We start from the raw sequence: 20238 nt of genomic DNA, 5'->3' as shown, positions 1-20238 counted from the left end.
AATACTGGATGAACCCTTAAATTTTATATTGAGTCACTTGGGAATCATGCTGTCATGGACACCTGCCCATGCCTGGCCTAACCCAGTGGGAGTTTTCAAAGCATGGCATAAGAGTTTGTATAAATCAGTGCTAACAGGGCACCCTCAGACTGAGGGGAAATCTCCAGGCGGCTCTAGGAGTTTGATGGAGAGCTTTGCCTGCTCCCAAAGCACAATGGAATACCAGTTGAGTACCCCTCACATGCAAGGACTGCTCTGACATGAGGTGAATGAAGCCACATAGCCACAATACCCTCCCCCACCACTCTTCTGAGGAAAGATTTTGGCACACAGGAGCAGACCTTCCTCTCCTTTCATCTCCTCCATGGGAAATATCAAAGAGGAGGATGTGAATATCGGAGCTAACTTATCTTTGTTTTCGCCATTCTCCCAAGCAGCACAGTCACCGCCTCTTATTATGCCTGTGTCAGTTTCTGATAGACTGCAAGTCAGGTAGCGTTTCTGTGGTAATGACACTTCTTAGATGCTAGTGCTGTAGTCTTGTACACCTCTACCCTGTTATAGCATGACCCGATATAATGCAGGTTCACATACAAGGCGGTAAAGCTCTGACACGCAGCGTGTTAAGGGTGCCGGGCCAGGCCGGGGTTCGATAAGGGGCAGAGGGTCTCGGGGGCAGTCTGGGGGGCAGGAGCTGTGGGAGGGCACTTTTGGGGGCCCTGCAGTTCCAGAGTGGCCCGGGGGATTAGCGGGGGGCCGGGAGCAGCCCGCTTTGCTTCCCTTGCCCCGGCTCCAGCCGTGTGGCTTGGGGGAAGGGATCCCCCTGCACTCACCAGCAGCGGTGGAAGTGGAGCAGCCCGGCCCCAGCCCACTCCACTCCGGCAGCTCCCAGACACAGCGCTCCGCTTCCCGCCGCAGGTGAGTACGTGGGGCATCCTTTCCCCAACCTCCCTGCACTCACCGGTGAGTGCCTGTCAGGGGTAGGGGGTGGACAGAGGTCGGAGCAGTCAGGGGACAGGGGGATTGGGTAGGGGGTGGGGTCCTGGGGGGTGATTAGGGATGGAGGTTTCTGGAGGGGGCTGTCAGGGAACAAGGGGGGGCAAAGCAAGTTTGATATAACGTGGTCTCACCTATAACACGGTGAGATTTTTGTCTCCCGAGGACCGCGTTATATCGGGGTAAAGGTGTACTTTCTTTTCTTTGTTCTATGATTCAGTCACCACTTGGGTAAAGGAGCGCACTGTTCTTTTGTGTGTCCTGCTTTAACTAAAATGGCTGTAAGTAAAGACAATAAAAATGTGCAGTCTTTTCCATGCAGCACTGCATATGGTACATGTCAACACACTATGGAATATGACAAACCATGTTGTTATGATATAAACTCTTAGTTTAGAGAATGGGTTCTCGATGCTCCATCTAGTGCCCACACAAAGTCAATACTAGTACAATATGCCTATGGTATGATCTTGGAGATATAAGATGGATGAGGTATTATGTTTTATTAGACCAACCGCCTCTGATGAGAGAAGCAAGCTTTGGAAGAGCTCTGTGTAGTTTGAAAGTGTGTCTTTTTCACCAACAGAAGTTGGTCCAATAAAAGATATTACCTCCCCCACCATGTCTCTCTAATATCCTGGAATCAACATGGCTACAACATTGTAACAGTCTGATCTGTAACTAAGGAATTAGGTTCAGTGTTCTGTACCCTTCACCTACGAATCCTGAGTGGTAGTGTTCTGCACTGGTGCAAATGGCAGCACAAGGTTCAAGGCAGCGGAAAATTTGACCCAAATTGTCACAAAGCATCAGCAGCTCTTCTAATCATTGTCTGCATGGAGTATTCAATGTGAAGGCAATATTGAATACTCACTGTGTACTGAATATTTATTTTGTGATCTCTAAAGAAAATTGGAAAAACCATTTTGCTCAAATAAACTACAACTGACCTATACAAAAAACAATCACATTGTCATTTGATAACCAGTATATTCTAAAGAGGATCATTTACCATTTAAGACAAAACCTGTTAGCTTAAAAAATAGTTTGGTCAGTAAAAATCAATACATACAGTCTTTAACAGAAAGTGAAATTCCAACAGGCAAAAACAGAGTGAGAGCCAGATCTTCAGCTGGTATCCACTGACACAGCTTCAGTGGAACTATGCAAATTTACACCTACAAGTCTGGCCATAGAATGTCTAAACAATCTCAAAACCTCACTTTCATGTAGTGACAGATCAGTTTTAATCACAGATTAGAAATGGAAAAAAAATGGCACAAATAAAGACAAATGAATTACAAGTCTAGCAAAAGTACTTAACATTTTGGAGAGCCAGACATTTTTGTTACAAAGAATGAACTGACGTGGGGCACCAACAGCATCCCCACCCATGTTCACTTAGCTGCATCTTTCCTTTTTAAAAAAAAATTTAAAAAAACGTGGACTGCCAATTTTACACGTGGCTCCAGTGAAGGAATGAGTCCTACATCACTTGGTAGATGTACCTAGGTATTATGAGAGAGAGAGAGAGAGAGAGAGAAGTGGGATGAGGAATATCTTTTAATGGCCCAGTTTCTGTTAGTGGAAGGCACAAGCTTTCAAGCTTCACACAGGGCTTCCTTCCTGAGACCTGAGGAAGCTTGTCCTTTCCACTAATGGAAGCTGGTGCAATAAAAGATATCTCACCCACCTTGTGTGTTTCATCTCCTGGGACCAACACAACTACAACACTGCAAACATATGTGTTATGGCATGTAGAGCTAGATCTTGCAAGGTGCTGAGGGCCTCTTGAAGTGCTGAGTGCTCTCAACTCCCACTCATTTCAATGGGAGCAGAGGACACTCCTTTAGCACCTTGTAGGATTGGGCCCTTAATAATTAACACACAACAAAGGATTTCTGCTCCTGCTAGTGACCTGAGAGCTAGCTTTGGCTTCATCTTTATAAAGCATTTGCTCTTAAATTAATCAAACTTTCTGAACATAAGGTTCTGTCACTTCCCAGAGGCTTCCAAATATTTTTCTATTTCACTTTAAGGGACAGATCTTCACTTGGATTAGATTCATTGATTGAGGATCTGGTCTTATCAGCTAAGTGTCTATCCAGTGTACTAAAACAAATGCAGCATGATGTACACCTTCGGCAACAGAGCAGTTCTCCATATTGATATTGAGGGATAAATTTGGCAGTACAAAAGCTTCTTTTAAAATGCTGCTAGTTTTCTAACCCGTGTTCACCCGCACATTTTCTTCTTTAGTAAGCTGTACGGTAGCAGCCGGAGTTTCCTGGTGGTTCTCCTCAATTTTTAGTCCAAGGTTATCAAACCCAATGCTGGCTGGTTGTGGCAGACTGGTTGTGGCTTCTTCTGCAGTTCGAGTTGGAGTAGAACAGTACAAAATGAAGCCCACCATAATGACACCAAAGGACAGGAGATAGAGACCTGAAAACTGACAAGGATATGGGAAGAGGAAGGGAAATAGATGTGGTTAGTAATCCTGTCTTATGATTGTGCCTTGCAGCAAGAGCATCACTTACAGCTACACTTCCTTTATGTCTCAATATTTAGAGTGCATCCATCACCATAGTATATGGGGCCCAAAAAACAAAACTCAGAAGCTTAATCCACTGTCAGACTCAGACTACCTTAATGTCCTTCTCCACTTCCCCTTCTTAACACTGGTATACAGGGAATTATTTTCCTAAGTTTAGACACCCATCTTGACAGATGTGACCAAGGATAACATGGTTCTAGATATGGTGATGGCAAGGAGTAATTGTTTATGCAAGTGAACACTAATGTAATGTACCACTGAGTGTTTTCAATTTTAAGTGCAACATGGCCAAATTCTGTGATGGATTTGCTCCAGACTTTCACCTCTGAGAAAGAATTTGTCCCTGTTGTTGGAATTCTGCAAGTCACTAGATCAGTAGGTGCGTTGTACGTCACTTTTAACCATTTGATGGGCTATATACGTGTTATTACTGGGCCAAACCGGTTTTCCTGTCTCCTGATATACACCAGTTTAACTTCACAGAAGTTATACCAGTGTAAAGAGATAACAGACTACTAGGTGGATCCAGCAAACAGGATTTGGTCCATTATTATCATCCAGTAAACTGTTAACATTCTAAAAAAGGAAGGATTATTACAAACCATCTTGATAGGAAAATAAGAGTCCACTTAAAGTGTTGACTTTATAAAATTGGATTTAAAATGTAAAAGGGTCAAATTACCCTCAGCTGGGAACAGTTTGTCAGCAGACACAAAAAGCTACAGATTTTCTTCCCAACACCATAATTACTGAAGCAGCTGGATGACTGAAATCAAAATATCCCTGCTCAAAACTAGCTCCCCAGTAATAATACAGGCATAATATTCTTTTGATGCCTGATCCTGCTGTCAGTAGAAAGATTCTCATAGTTTCAACTCGTGCAGGATTGTTCCCTACGTCTTTGTTATATGCTTATTGTCTTATGGCTGAGATTTTCAATTATGTCTTATGATTATTGTCTAATACCATAAATTCTGGGGGAGGTTTGTATTGTTTGATTTCTCTGTTAACACTTGCACTGACAGTTCTGGTGTCAAGAGGATTCTATTCCCAAATACAATTAATGTTGACAAAGTCAGTGTTGAAAATTATTTTCAGCTGAATCAGAATTCAGTATAGCAACCCAGCTATAAACAAGTTCAGTTGCTTGGTGTATTGGCATTAATACTAGCCAGCACTTTCCAAACACTGTCCTCAATTTTGAGGAAAACAAGTAACTCTTCACAGTCACAAAATGAAGGAAAAATTGGAACTTCAGACTCAAGCCCCTTTGATAGTTGAGCACTTTGAAGGGCACCACATAATACTGCACGTGGAGAGGTGAGCTGGCTCAGAATGGACAGGGGCCTTAGGTTAATGTGGTCACGCAGGTACAACTGAAGTTGAACTACTAAGGAAGGATAAATAGCTGCTACAATTCCAACTCTTCTTCATCTTCTAAATTTAAGGATTTCAGAAATTATGTAAATTGGGCCAGATTCTGCTCAGTTACACTGATGTTAATCTGAAGTAACTCTTAGCTGTAATGGAGTTACTCCAGGGTTACAAAAGTTTAAACTGAAGACAGAATTTTGCCTGTGGATGTCTAAATTGTATTTATTGGTTCCCATGAAGAGGGTCTGTTTTCACAGAGCCTTCAATTTATGTCCATAGTTATCTTATAAACAGGCAGCTAAATTCTCAGGCACACAGACGCAGCAAAGCAGAGTGTACTGGTGTCCATAATCTCTAATAAGCATTCTCATGCACGGCTTCCCCTGCTATGCCCCACCTAAAAGGATTATTCTTCTTAGGATCTGTGGCTAAGACTTTCAAAGTGACATCTGGGGGCATGACTTTCAGAAAATGCTGAGCACTCAGCCCTGAAACTCAGGCCCTTTTTGGGGTGCAGCCAAAACTTGAGGTACACAAAATAGTCACCTTTGAAAGTCTTATCTTAGGTGCAGAGCCATTGCCAGGTCAGAGGGACGCACACAGCCATAAACATGAAGATCATACCTGTACCCACCCAGGAATGCCTCTGCCTTTCAAGGAGGGGGTTGTAAGACAGTTTCTTCAGGGCTTTAAAGGGAGATAATGAGAACAATGATTGTACCCTCTTCCTTGCACTTTCACTGCTGAACATGGGATTTCTGGACACACAGCACCTGCTGTGATTTGGAATAAGACAGACATCTCTTATCTCCAGTCTGCACTGTGGATTTCTGTGGCATAACCTTGTACCATGCATGAAACTCCTAGGGTCATTGATAGGAGGCCTGAGTGCATAATGTACAACAGACAGCTACAATATGGACTGGAGAAAGTTCTGACCACTGAATAGCTTGCAGCTGTGGCAAGGCACCTTCTCGGTCTCCCCAGCCTCCACTGCTTTCAGCCCTGGCAAGACAGGCTTGGGTAATACAGTCCCCCTTGGGGCACAGGGGAAATCTGTTCCTTCTCTTCCCCCAGTCCTTTTTAGCTTATTTTTCTCCATTGTGGGAGGGAATGCAGCCTCTCCTCCTGGTGAGGCTCACTGTTTTGCTGCTCCTAAATCCCTGGCAGCAGGACTGCTTCTATCCTCCCTTCCTGCCCCACAGGGGAGGGTTTAAAAAGGTCTCAGGCAGCCCCGTTGGAATCAGCTGATCCTAATTAACCTCAGGTAGCTCCCTCTCAGCTGATTCTAATTGATACTTTGGTAACTCCTTCTCATCTGAACCTGATTGACCTGTAGTTACCCCACAGTTGATAGGGAGGAGGGCCTTTTAACCCTCTGAGACTGATTTCTAACCCCCTCCTCCTTGCAGCTGTCTGTCCTGAGTTTATCATAGCACCATCCTTTATATCTGGGCTTGTTTTCCTTTATTGGTCCCAGCTGTGGTGCATGCCTCCATGATTGGCAGTTCCAGCACCTGTACTAGGGTGTGGTCAGCCTGGTCACCTATAAGCCAACAAAAGTATCCTCCCACTTCTGCCTATGCTTAGTATGGGATTTGCACCACAGACACAAAACCATTTTAGATGCAGGCAACTCAACTTTTTAGAGATGAGTAATTAGGAAAATTAAAAGTGGATTTTCTGATACATAAGTTACTCTAACCACTAGAGCATGTGCTTGAGAATAAGGTATGTATCTTAGACACCAAGGCAGAGATACTTTTCCTGAAATAATAGAATAAAGGCTAAATCCTGGCTCTGAGTACAGGGGGCATGCAAGGAGGAGGAAGCTCCATCATAGTCCAAGCACTGTAGCTGGAGCCATTCTCCCTGTGTGTAAATCTCAATGCCTGCACAAATAGCACAGCATTAGTTAGCTAGACGGATGGCTGCGGAAGTTGAGAGGAAAGCACTGAAGCAGCATTTGTCAAAAGCTACAGCCAGCATCCCTCCAGCACCGCCCTACTAGCTCTGTGGGGAGAGGTGTAAGGCCAGGGCTAAACTCCCACCCTGCTTCCACAAATGCCTCCTGAAGCGTTCCATGCTAAGACTACTGCTGGCTGGCCTCCTTCACTTATGCTCTGAAGGCCAATCTGAATCTGTGTAGACAAAGGCAGTCTTTACAGTGACAGCGATGGGAATCAGACTGGGCCCTAATAACAGGAGCAGCCACACCATGTTTGCTTCCTGCACTGGGGCAGGAAAGGGTCTCCCATCCTCCTTCCCTCCACAGACTCATAGGCAGAGACATGTAATTTAACCCTTCTGGTACACACTGGACTGAGTTCAATTTCTAGCTCTGTCACAGACGTTCCTATGTGACATTAGGCAACTTATTTCACTTCTCTGGCCTTCAGATTCTCTATCTGTAAAATGATGATCAAAATCCTTCCTGACCTCGCAGGGATGGTGTGGGGCTAAATGTTTGGGAGAGTGCTCGGAGACGATGGGGATGGGGCCAGATAAGTATGGGGGTGGGATTAAAGTAGACAGAAATGCTGCTCAGTAATCCGGTGTCACTAGAACTCATTTGGGTTGAACTCATTAAACTTGGGGGTGGAGAGAAATGTGTGGCACTGACTGCAGCGCCTTCCCTTTGGAACTGAAACGGAAAGGGGGTTATTCATCACGCACAAAGTAAGCCATTGTTCCATTCTTTGACATCTTTTGCCTTGGTAGTTTCACAGCTCCGTGTGTTTTACGCCTCACACTGGTGAAGAAATAAACTGAGTTTTCTCACATTGTTTTGCTTGCCCTCCTCTAGCTGCTTTGAGAGGAGAGATTTTGTTTCCCCTTCCACCAGGACACCCTCAGCTTGTCTTTTAGGCTACTATATGTGGAACAGGGCTGAGTTCAGAGGACAAAAAACCCCACTCAAGAACAAGTATTTATTTATGTTCAGTTTTTACTCTGTTCTATTCAGTCAGGCTTTGTTGCACCAATTTAAATCACACAGAAACTAATTTTCATTAAATCTGCACAATTTTTGTGTTTAGACAAGGCACCATCCACTACCAAGTCTAAAGTCTGCTATCAAAGTGATTGGTAATCCAGTAACTCCACCTAGTGCCCAGATTTGCAACAGACTCTTTCCTAAACATTTATACAACAGAAGTACGGTCAGAAAATATTTGTGACAAGCAAACTCCCTCCCTGCTCAGTCTTTGGAGAGCTCTTGGGGTTTTGGTTTGTTTGATATTTGGCATTGTATTTCAGATCTCAGCTGCAGCTGCGTGTAAGACAATGACAGAAGGGGTGAAAATGTAATTCTGAAAGGGAGGGATGGCCATATGAAGGCCCCTGTGGGCCTCATCCAATTAGGGGCCAAGTATCCTAATTCCTATTGATTCCAGTGGTAGGCAAGGGCTCACAGCGCCACGCAGGAATAGGAATGGGAACTTCCTCCACCCCAGATGCCATTCTGTGATGAGCTTATTCCAAGTGGCAATAATGGCAAAGGTTAACAAAACCATCATGTACTAGACGACCACAAACAGGAACCCGAGGTTAGCAGAAATCAGAAAAGTATAGTAGAATAAAGGCTCCCTGTGGCATAAAGCTAAGATGAAGAAAGAGATACTCTAACTTCACCTGCAATAGCCTCTGAGGGGCCTTATATGAAATATCATTTAGTGACTAGAGAAAAACTGTTCTTCTTCAGTAAGAGTTGAGTGGTTCCTTGCATTTTTTGTAGTATATTCAATTCCCTATACCTTTATAATCCATGAAACATCATTCCTGGTGTCTTTGCGCAACAGCAAAGGAAAGATAACATAACTTTGCTGCTGCTGTTAAATATGCAAAAATTGTGTGTAGTTACCTAGTTCTCCCCTTAGACCTGCTTGTAACTGTAGGTACTGCATTAGTATTGCTCCATTCTCTTGCTGTCTCCCCTTGGCTGTTTTAAATTACTTATAGAAGCGCTCTGATTGTGGAGTTGTCATTCTCCAGACAATTTCATTCCTTGATCATTCATAGTGCAATCCAGAGTATATTACTGCTCCTTTTGCCCAGGAAAAATGTATGATGGTTTCAAACACCACTTACTCCACCTTGCTTTGTGAAGACACTAGCAAAGAATTAATTTAACCTTCAATAAATTAGTCCTTGCCATCTCCTCCACTTCCTATCGTGTCCTTCACTTTTATTTTTACATGTGCCTGAAATTCTCTTATAACTTACCTCCAACGCCTTCTGAAATTCACCTTTTTTTTAATTGGCTGGTACCAGATGCTTCAGAAAGAGATGCAAGAAACTCTGCAGCGGGCAATTATGGGACAATCTGCCTCTAGGGAAAGCTTCCTCCCAACATCCAAAGTAAGAAGTTGTCTTAAAGCCTCATGCTTCAGGGTTTATATATGTCCCTTCCAAAATGTTTACTTATCTTTTAAAAACATTTACTATTAGCCATATAAATGTCTAATCCCTTCTTGAATTACGCCATTAGCTGTTTGGTGCCAAAACACATCATTGATAGGTGACTTAGAAATGGATGCAATAACTGAGCTGCCTGTTACAATGCACAGTGCAGACATTTTCAGTTTCTCATATTTACTTAATTTTTTAAAATGAACACTGTTGAGTAAGTTAGATCCAAAATGTATTAATGCTCAAAACTGTTGTAATCTAGTGAGGAATGTCAATTGCTAAATATCTCTTCAAAAGGAAACTCTAGCCATTGTGTGTGCTTGACACTACAATACTTCTGCTCTTATGCTTCAGAACCAAAATAAACGGTCCTTCACCTTTAGAACCAAATTTGATATAAAAGCTTCTGAATTCTGTATGGCTGAGGGCAAGTGACCTCCTCGAGTAATACAGCTAAGCCTCTTAAGCAAAGTTCTCAAGCTTCTCACTAAGCTTTTCCATCCACTGAGAGGGTCAATGATTAAAAAGGTGATAGTGAGCTCAGAATGACTCTGGGTACAAAGGATCAGTTAAAGTGGAAGGATTGGTTTTAACAGGACCACACAGCTACAACAGAATGCTAAAGAAACAAATCTTACAGAAGCAGTTCCATAGAATGTCCTAGTCAGAGTGTAGAACAGATACATTTGTCTTCATTCTGTTCAGAGCTACAACTGCATAGGCTTGATTCTTCTCTCACAGATGTCTCTGGTAACTAATTAAACATGCAGAAAACATTTACTTTTGAGATCAGTCCAAGCCATTGCTTCAGATGTAGACATGCTTGAACTTTTGGATCTGAACTTTTTAATAGCCTTTGAGGGCTGACCAGATCTGAACACTCCCAAAGTTAAGTGATTCAAAATACGGATTAAGAAAAGAACTCTGGGACTAGGATGAATCACTAATTTATTTACAGTTTCTTGCGCTGATTGCAAGACTTTGTGAGGGTTTTGCAATGCTCTTTAGCAACTTAATCCAGAAAGTGTGAAATGAATTTTAAATCACCATCTACCTAACAGGGCAGTATTATGCAATTAAACTTGAGTCTTCTGATTAACTTTTTCATTTCCATGATAAATGAATGACGTAATCTGCACAAACTCACAACTGCGAATAGCTGTTAGAGACAGTTAAGATGGTTATGCTTTGGAATGAAACTTAACTGAAACCATGACTGAATGTTTGCTTACCTGATAGCCAAACAGGAACAGTCCAAAAAAAAGACTGTAGAGATCAGCTGTCAGAATGCCCAAGTTGACAGAAGTAGCGCTAGTAACTTTAATCACTACTGGCATGAAGCTATACAACCCAAACATACAGAGGGCAAAACCCACGAATAGTAACACTGTAAAACAAGACAACAATTTACACTAAAAGGAATGAATAATAAGAGAGCAAAAAAGGCTGATGTTCTTCAGACATTGTAAATCTTTGCAGATTTTTATCAGGTGCTACAGTAATACAAATAATAAATATTAGACTGGGTACAAGCAAGTTCCTTACACATAACTCTCTTGTATGGCAAAAACAAGAAAGAAAGAAAATTACAGTAACAGGGAAAGTCTTGTATAGATTCAGATGCTGTGTGGATGAAGGGCAGGGAGGAGGTACTGAATTTCTATACGGACCTTGATCACAGGGAGATGAAGGAAGGGGCCTATAACATTAAAAAAAAAAAAGGAATAATCCTGTTCCTTCAGTCTTCACTGGATAATACTAGAGCTGGTCAGAGAAATGTTGACGGAACCATATTCCATCAGAATATGCAATTCCATCTGAAATAAAACACTTCATGAAATCATGTCATTTTTGCTGGAGTTTAATTTCAGAAGAAATCAGAAAAACTGCAACAGGTTGAAACATCCCATTTTGACCCTTTCAAAGCAAAAACTTCTCAAATTTTCATTTTGAAATGACATTTCATTTCAAGTTTTTAAATCTTGTATTATATGATACAAAAGAAAAACGCTGGAATTGAAATGAAACATTTTGATTGACCCAAAATGAATTTTAGTTTGGAATTTTCCTTTGCAGAGAATCTCAAGATTTTTGATTTTCACTCAGATTCGGAACAAAGCCAAATTTTGAAATCTTGATCTTTTGCAAAACTGAATTTCTGTCCTCCAATCAGCTCTAGTTAAGACTAACTTTGCCTAGAGGGGACACCAGCATCTGCCTGAAATATTCTGGCTGAAACAAACCCAGTCAAGACAATGATGTTGGTGGCATGAGTAAAATATTATGAAATAGCAGGCAATGCCATAACTTCTGTCTTGATTGGGTCTTCTGTACTTTGGCGGTCAATGTGGTTCAGTTCCATGGACCTACGTGGATTTTGGAGTCCAAAACCTGCTCTTTGCTACCCAGAGTTTGCACAGAGTACAGCTTTTTTTCAAACACAGTATGAATGTTGCTTGTTTTATGCCAATAAATGAAATAAAGGGAAATGAAGATATCATAGCTCTGATAAATTCAACCAATTAACCATTTTTCTGAGGTTTTTAAATTTATACATAATAATGTACACATACCAATTTTCCAGTTCCACTGAATTTGAGCTATGTCCGTGTGTTCCACAATGGCTCTACATAAGAAAAGACATGCTGAAGTGAAAATTACTTTGCATTGTTTTCTCTATGTATTCAAATAGTGGATTTAATTATAAGCATGTATAAGAAATGCTTTGACTTTCTTTCTCTCTTATAATAAAGAAAGAATACATAAGAGTTAAATAAAAAGGCTCTTTGCCTTTCATGGGTTCACTTGGTATTTAACATACCATCTGAGAAAATGATTAACTGTGATGCTGAGAAGTGAGGAACATAAAATTAATTAGTAGGCCTTGTTTGCCTGCTCTCTCTGTCTCTATGTTTGTTTGCAATATTTAATGTTTCCTCATTTTTAAATTCAAACTTAAACATCACAAATACCCCTCTTTAATTCCGTTTCCTTTTAAGTACATTTTAACACTGATTTTTTTAGTCACTTTAGAAAATCATGGAAGTCAGTCTGCCGGGGAGTAACTCCTGCAGGTTCCCACTGGAAAAATCTTTATAGAAATGCAATCCCAGGAGTAGTCTTTTGTCACATGAGTGGTCCCATGAAGGTCAATGAGACTATTCATACAAATACAGACTATGGCCCAGATCCTCAGAGGTATTTAGGTACCGCACTCCCATTGAAATCAATGAAAGTTTGGCACCTAAATGCCTTTGAGGATCTGGGCCCACACTCAGACAGGTTTGCAGGATTGGGCCTCAAGGGTGCTACATGAAGCAGCAGCATGTATGACCTAGGCAGCAGACAGGGACCACTCCAGGCACCAGCGGAGTAAGCAGGTGCTCGGGGTGGCCAATGGAAAGGGGCAGCACTTCCGGCACTTTGGCGGCAATTTGGGTTTGTTTGTTTTGGGTTTTTTTGCCGCTTGGGGCAGCAAAAACACTGAAGCTGGCCCTGACAGCAGATGTAAAAAGGAAATGAAATGCATGCTGCAGATGAACAAAAAGGACCCCATATGCCTAGGTAGATGCAGACTTAACAATTAATTAATTTTAAAACAATAGCACCATTTGATGGTACACAAATAAATCATTCTGCAGTGTGTTCTTAATTAGGGTTAAAGTAAATATATTAGATCCTTACAGCTGTAGACCGCTGATAATAGTCCCAAACAAGCCCACCATTCCTAGAAACTCCACTCTGCTCAGATTTTTCACAATGTATTCCTCACTCACATTAGAAATGGCATACAAAGAAGCACCCAGAAGAACTAAGACATCGCCAACCACCACGTCACTTCCTGTACAGAAATATTAATCCACAAAAAGGGAAATACTGTAAACACTTTTTAGCTTTTTTTTTTTAAATAAACAAGTTTATTTCTAATGTCTCCACCTTTCAGGTTAGGAAGAGGGGATTGTTTCTGTCCTGCTTGTGACCAATCACTTGCAAACCGAAGGCTGACAATGCCAAAGGTTCCAGCCACCCTTGAAAAGTTTGGGACCAGCTTAGCTTTTGGTTTTTATTTTAAAGGTTAAAAAACACACTTAGTAAGGTCCAGTTCTATCTAGTTCTGATAGGGTTAAGCACTGTGTGGGAATTCCAGCAGAATCCAGAAGAATCCTACCTTTCAGACCATTGATTCAGTTCTTCTGCATTAAGGGCCTGATTCAGCTCCCATTAAAGTCAATTTATTGATTTCAGGGGGAGCTGAATTAGGCTCAAAGTCTATGAAAGCTCTTAAGTGGGTGCTACAAGTCTGTGATTGCGTGATATGGGCTAAAATAAGCCTTTTATACTATACTAATGGGATTCCCTGTAATGCCAACAGTCTTCAGGTAATGCCCTTATGCATCAGTTCAATAGCCAGATCGTTGCTCTCATTAAAGTCCTTGATTTGATCTAAAACCTCTTCCCCAAGCAGTTTGATAGTCATTCTTTAGGAAACATGACTGGGAGCTGGGGGAAGGACTAAGATACTTCTTGCAAGAAGTATATCTAAGTTGTATCTATGATGGATGAATCATGACAAATCTAGAAATCTCAGGGAAGGAAGATTTTCCCTTTGGACTCTATTCTGTCATAGATTCTAAGGCAGAAGAGACCATTCTGCTTATCGAGTCTGACCTTCTGTACAACACAGCCCATAGAACTTCCCCAAAATAATTCCTAGAGGAGATCTTTTAGAAAAACATCCAATCGTGATTTTAAAATTGTCAATGATGAAGAATCCACCACGCCCCTTGATAAATTGTTCCAATGGCTAATTACTCTCACCGTTAAAAATTTACACCTTATTTGCAGTCTGAATTTGTCTAGCTTTAGCTTCCAGCCACTGGATCGTGTTATACCTGCACTATGACTATGCCTTCACTCCAAAAAAGATGTCTTTTTACATTGAGATAGCTGTAAAATCCTGGTGGAGACAAGGCAGAAGGGGGCTTTACCTCCATGTAGCTAGTTGAGGTCAAACTACACCTCCCACCTGAGGTTCACCTTGACTCGTTTCTGCTAGGATTTACGTCTGTTAGTCTATAAGGTGCCACAGATCCTGACTAACACAGCTCCCCCTCTGATAATTGAGATAGCTAAAAGCTCTATAGGGTAGACAAAGCCTAAGTCATATGAAAAGACTCACTGACATCAGTGAGACTGGTTGTGTAAGTAGGTACTATTCAGTATATTTAACAGTTGCAGTTCCAGGCCCATTATAAGTTTTTTAATTGGACTAAAGACATGTTGATATGTTAGCTCTAGCTAAAGAGAACTCATCCACATGCTCTTTGGTTTGCAACAGTACTAATTACTAGAAGTTTTAATTAACTCCAAAATCTAAAGGGCAAAGTTTTATTTGAGGAGAGGTTAAAAGAGATAAACATACACATAGGCCACAGTACGCAGCTGCACCCAATAAATGCTGTACACAGCAGGGTTGCCAATGATCTTGTTGTACAGAGATGAAAAAATAAGGGATGTCCCTTATTTTTTCAACTCTGTACAACAAGATCAGGAGTTGCTGAGTGCTGCAAAAAGCAGCAAGAAATACCCTTGGTGAAGGTAGATAAGTACTGCTTATTATTAATAATGATAATTAATAATGATATCGGAAGGAGGGGTGGGGCAGAGGTACTAAGAAAATGGTCCCTTATTCTTGAAATACAATGTTGGCAACCCAAGGTAATGGGCAAGCTACAGAGGATCTCACTGTGGCTCCCTAATGCTGGTGCTGGCTCAAGATTGTTTTGGCCCCAGCATAGTTTAGAGCAGCCCTAATCCTGCTCTAATCTATGCCCAGTTGGCCATTGGCCTCAAGGAGCCAGCCTTCCTGGTCACACATCCTCCATCCCCAGCATGCCACTGACACCGACTTCTATGCCACACAGGGATTCCCCTATAGAAGCAGTATCTCCAGCTGCAGAGAGCTGCTAGCCTTCTGGCCCCTTCATGCCTTTGGGGTGGTGCAAAAAGACAGGAGCAGGGCTTAGTGAACTTGGGCCCAGATCCTCAAAGGTATTTAGATGCCTAACTCCCATTGATTTCATTGGGAGTTAGGCACCTAAATACTTTTGAGAATCTTGGCCTCAGTCTTTGAGGCAGTAGCATTAACCCAGGTCTGCAGGGAAACGGATACCACTATCCACATAAGTCTGAATACAAGTCCTCAAATACTGTCTTTGGGGAGTGAGGAGCTACTACACTTCCACAAAGGAACCAAAAGTGGGAGTGTTGTTCTCCGGGACAAGTAGAAGAGAATCCTGTAACATATGGCTCCACCCCCATGTCTGCAGTCTGAAAAGACAGAAGTCCTAGAGTTTGGAAGGATGTTAACCTGAAATAGAGGGTGTCACCCTGGAATAGAGCCAACCCCATTCATTTCTCTTCTTTTGTCTCCTCTTTGAAAGTAAGAATGTCATGAAACCCATGTCTCCACACTCTTCCCAGATGATAACCAATTCCTTACCTTCACTGTTCTGCCTCCCAGCTAATATGTCTGCACCAACCATAGTTCCCACACCCAACAGGCAGACGGCAACAGCTATGAAATGGATGAGTCTGTATCTTGCACGCAGAATGAACCATGATAGAGCCATCAACACAGGGATCCCAAAGCAGTCCAGAAGCTATGTGTATAGAGAAACAGATTTTAATTAGAAACCTGCCAAAAAAAAAAATCTTGATTTCACCATCCAGAGGGCAACCATGGATTTCATTCTCCACCAAAGTACATCAGGAGTAAGCCTACAGAAGTCAATGAAGTGACACCAGTGTAAAGCCAGTTTAGGTCAGAGGGGAATCGGGCCCACATTTTGCCATCAAAGCCATTATGTGACTTAGGCAGGTGTGGATGCTACTGAGTGGAAAGTCTCTCGTATCTATAAACTAAGTGTATTATACTCACAATGGGTCTGCTCACTCCTACTATCATTAGGAGTGAGAGTGTTGAAAATGTTGCTGCTAACCCCAAGTTCCTCCAGGGGCCACTGAACTACTAGAAAGAGGACTTTTGTTTGGATTTCACTCTTTTCTCTTTTTATGTGGTTTTATTTTGCCACACTAAAGTAGCTAAATCTGGTCATGCTCATCTGGGTTTTGTTCTTTTTCCCCTTTTCTACTTTGAAAGCTGAACTATGGGCTAGATTCTGATCCCAGTTACACCAGTGAAAATCTGGAGTAAATCCAGTAAAAATAATGGAGTTATTGCAGCTTTGTACTAATGCTACTGAGACCAAAATCTGGCTCTGCATTTTTAAAATGGCTTCTGCTGAAAAAACTATGTTTTGGTTCATTTAGTGCTACTGAAAGGAAAGTTGTAAAGAATTTTTGAGGGAAACAGCTATCCCATAGCCAATTTTCAAAGCCTCCAGTTTCTTCCAGAAAACATCTACAATACAGCAATGCATTATCATAAACTCTGTAGTATACTCAAAACTGAAAACTGGGTTGCAGTATAAAACAGATTGAATGTAACAGAAAATTAAGTAACACAAAGAACATTGTGCCAATTGTATTATTCATTTTTTATATCTAATTCAGTAAAAACAAAAAACACCTTTCCTGTAGGAATTTGCCAGAAACTGATGTTGACTTTCTAGTCTGCCATAGAAAGTGAGGGTCAAGGGACTACAGCCAAATTTAGGTCCAGCTTCCGACAAGGCCCTGTACATTATACTTCAAATCACTGAAACTTACCAGAACTAAAACATACCTATTAAAAACTGATCTCCTGGAGTCATATCCAAACATAAGTGCCAAATCAATGGAACTTCTCACGTAAGTACCATGATCAAGATTTAGCCCTCCGTCCTTAATGTTCACTGTTACTTTTTGCCTTTCTAAATACACCATTTCAGTGTTTTATTCTGCATACTCCTGTTACTGAAGTGTGATTACCACTTACAAAAGCAAGGCTGCGAAATGACTTTTGTTTACTACCCCATATTTTCACTTGCTCATATCTATACAGAATATTTCAACTAAAATCAAGACAGCAGAAAGAGGAATTGTCACAGGCTAAATCTTAATTGTGCTTCATAAATCACATGCTCCGTCTAATCCTGCTATCAATTTTTTTCTCTGTTCCCTGGATTCTCTCCAGTTTGCCCTATTTGAGAAGGCCACAGATGTACAGGGACCTACCAAGGCTGTTATGAGAACATGTTCTGACCAAACATTCCACTGTAGCATTTGCTTTATCGTAAGAATGAAAACATTTACACTTCCTCTGGCACCACTGAATTCTGTGGTTTTGTCTAGTGTTAAACTAAAGGTGTCATTTATTTCCTGGAATAACAATGCACATTGTTCTAGATTTCACAGCTCTGTTACTCCATTATCTGTAATTAAAGGCTAGGTTGAGAGTTTACTTTCAGCCCTATGTAGGGAGGTGTTTAACTACCCCATCCCAGGAGGAGTTCCAGAAAGGAATGGTGACTCTGAGGCCTGATCTACATCTAAAACAGGTCAACCTAGCCGTGTCACTCAGCGATGTAAAAATACACACCCCTGAGCGATGTAGCTAAGCTGACCTAGGCCCAGGTATGGACACCACAAGGTTGATGGAAGAATTTTGCTGTCAACCCTAGCTAACCCCTCTCGAGGGAAAAAATCCTTTTTTCATTGTAGCAAATGTCTACACTACAACGCTGATGCAGAACCAGAGCTGTGCTACTGTAGCACCTGCAGTATAGACATAGCCTGAGATGTCCCTCTGCATCAGTTTCCCTTGAGCTAATATTTTTGGGTGGGTGAAGGGAATTTGCGACAACAGCCCACTTCTACCTTCTGTATATTCCCCCTTCTCATCCAGCCAGTGACATGTAAGAGAGCTTTACCATTGCTGTGTCTAGTCTCTGCCCCCCCCAACCCACCTGCTCAGAGAAATGAGCATCAGACACAAAGCTCCGTCTCTTCCCTCCACCATGCACAGACTCACAAGCCCTGCCCAGCCACACAGGCTATACAGCCTTATGTCCAGTTACTCCCCTGTGCATCTGCTTAGGAATAAATCATAACTAAGCTCTAAGGTGGTTGTCTCGTAGAATGAAGCACTTAAATGTGACCTGCAAAGGATTTTTTAAAACTGTGTGTGTCCCCTTTCTGGTTTTCAGTGATGGATAAAGTCAAAGGGGTTGTGGGGAGAGTGTTTAAGGATGTTTGTTTGTTTTCTGCTTTCTTTTTTTTTAACCTTTAGAAATGTCAGGAATGTAAAATCTTGTCTTCCTTGATTTTGCTGAAAGACCAGCCAGAGATATTAGGGAATCTATCTGAGATTGCTGAATCTTTAACAAAGCCTCCTCTGCGTGAAATGATAGTCATTGATGTCAAATAGGTTTTACCAAAAATAAGCGAAAGCAAAGAGTTTTAGACAATCTGTCTAAAAATGTCCCTTTCACTATTTATAGATAAATGCAGTCACCATTTCACTAGTTTTCTAATCATCATACAGCCCTCCACCCCAGACCGAAAAAAATCATTTTTAAAATAAAAAACTTTAATAGATTTTTAAGCCCAGAAGGTACCATGAGAGGATCTATTCTGACTTCCACAGAATTTCAGCCAGTGATTCCTACATCTAGCCCAATAACGCCAATAACTTGTGGTTGAGCTAGAGCACATCTTTTAGAAAGAGTTCCAATCTTGATTTAAACATCCAAAGGATGGGTAATTTTTCTTGGTAATCTGTTTCAACGGTTAATCACCCTCAGTTAAAAAAAATAAATCTTATTTTCAGTTTGAATTTTTCCAACTTCAACTGGATCTTGTTATGTCTTTATCTGCTAGATCAGTGGTCTCCAAAGTGGGGTGCGCACACCCCAGGGGGTGCTCAAGACGATCATTTGGGGAGGCGCGGTAGGAGGAGCGCTGCCGAGGGGGGAGGGAAGGGCAGCCGGGGGGGGGGGGAGCGAGTGGGGAAGCTCCTCCCCCCAGCCAGGCAGCGCCACCTGGAACGCAGGGGCTTTAGGGGATGCAGGGCCCTGGGCTAAGGGGGCCCTGGCCTGCAGCTCTAAAGCCCCTTTCGGAATGCGGCCCTGAGTCCTCCGGCCTGTGGAGGAGCAGGGGCAGCCATACAGCCAGGGGCTGGAAAGAAGCAGCGCTTTCCCCTTCAAAGCCGGCTGGAGAGAAGTGGCGCTTTGAAGGGGAAAGCGCCGCTTCTCTCCGGCCGCTGGCTCCGCACCTGCCCCTGCTCCTCCTGAGTCCTCCAGCCTGTGCTTGCAGGGCCACATTCCGAAAGGGGCTTTAGAGCTGCAGGCCAGGGCCCCGGGGCCCCCTTAACCCCGGGCCCTGCAGCCCCTAAAGCCCCTGTGTTCAGGTGGCCCTGCCTGGCGAGGGGGAGGGGACGGGGGTGCAGCTCCCAGAATCGCGGCCAGGGGGGCAGTGCTGCGCTGCACAGAGCCACCTGCACACACCCTGCACCAAACAGGAGCTGCCCCAGGTAAGTGCTCTGCACCTCCTGCCTGCCCCAGCCCTGAGCCTCCCCCGCATCCCCACCCTGAGCGCCCTCCCACACCCTAACTCCCTCCCAGACCCTGCACCCCACCCTGAGTTCCCCCCCCCGGGATCCTAACTCCCTCCCAGACCCTGCACCCCACCCTGAGTGCCCTCCCGCATCCTAACACCCTCCCAGACCCCGCACCCCCACTCTGAGCACCCTCCCCTCCCAGACCCTGCACCCCACCCTGAGTGCCCTCCCGCATCCTAACTCCCTCCCAGACCCTGCACCCCACCCTGAGCGCCCTCCCGCATCCTAACTCCCTCCTAGACCCTGCACCCCACCCTGAGCGCCTTCCCGCACCCTAACCCTAATCCAGACCTTCGAATCGCTATATCACAAAGTGTTAAACCAAGATATTCAGAAATCAGGA

At 42.8% G+C, this 20238-nt stretch overlaps 1 protein-coding gene across 1 annotated transcript in view; it reads right to left on the bottom strand.

Moving 5' to 3' along the window:
• Positions 1 to 2420: 2420 nt before the first annotated feature.
• Positions 2421 to 20238, bottom strand: part of SLC35F2 (solute carrier family 35 member F2) — a 35868-nt gene continuing 18050 nt past the window's right edge. Inside the window, exons 4-9 of the mRNA XM_045018458.1 lie at positions 15837 to 15996; positions 13019 to 13175; positions 11908 to 11960; positions 10567 to 10721; positions 3226 to 3445; positions 2421 to 2504 (exon numbers count right to left, since the gene is read on the bottom strand). Of these exons, the coding sequence (XP_044874393.1) occupies positions 2488 to 2504; positions 3226 to 3445; positions 10567 to 10721; positions 11908 to 11960; positions 13019 to 13175; positions 15837 to 15996 (762 nt within the window). The 3' untranslated portion in view covers positions 2421 to 2487. The remainder of the gene's footprint in view (positions 2505 to 3225; positions 3446 to 10566; positions 10722 to 11907; positions 11961 to 13018; positions 13176 to 15836; positions 15997 to 20238) is intronic.

This window comes from Mauremys mutica, chromosome 1 (assembly GCF_020497125.1).
Source record: "Mauremys mutica isolate MM-2020 ecotype Southern chromosome 1, ASM2049712v1, whole genome shotgun sequence".
Taxonomy (NCBI): Eukaryota; Metazoa; Chordata; order Testudines; family Geoemydidae; genus Mauremys; species Mauremys mutica.
Note: the sequence above shows the minus strand (reverse complement) of the source record. Positions and strands in the feature narration are given on the sequence as shown.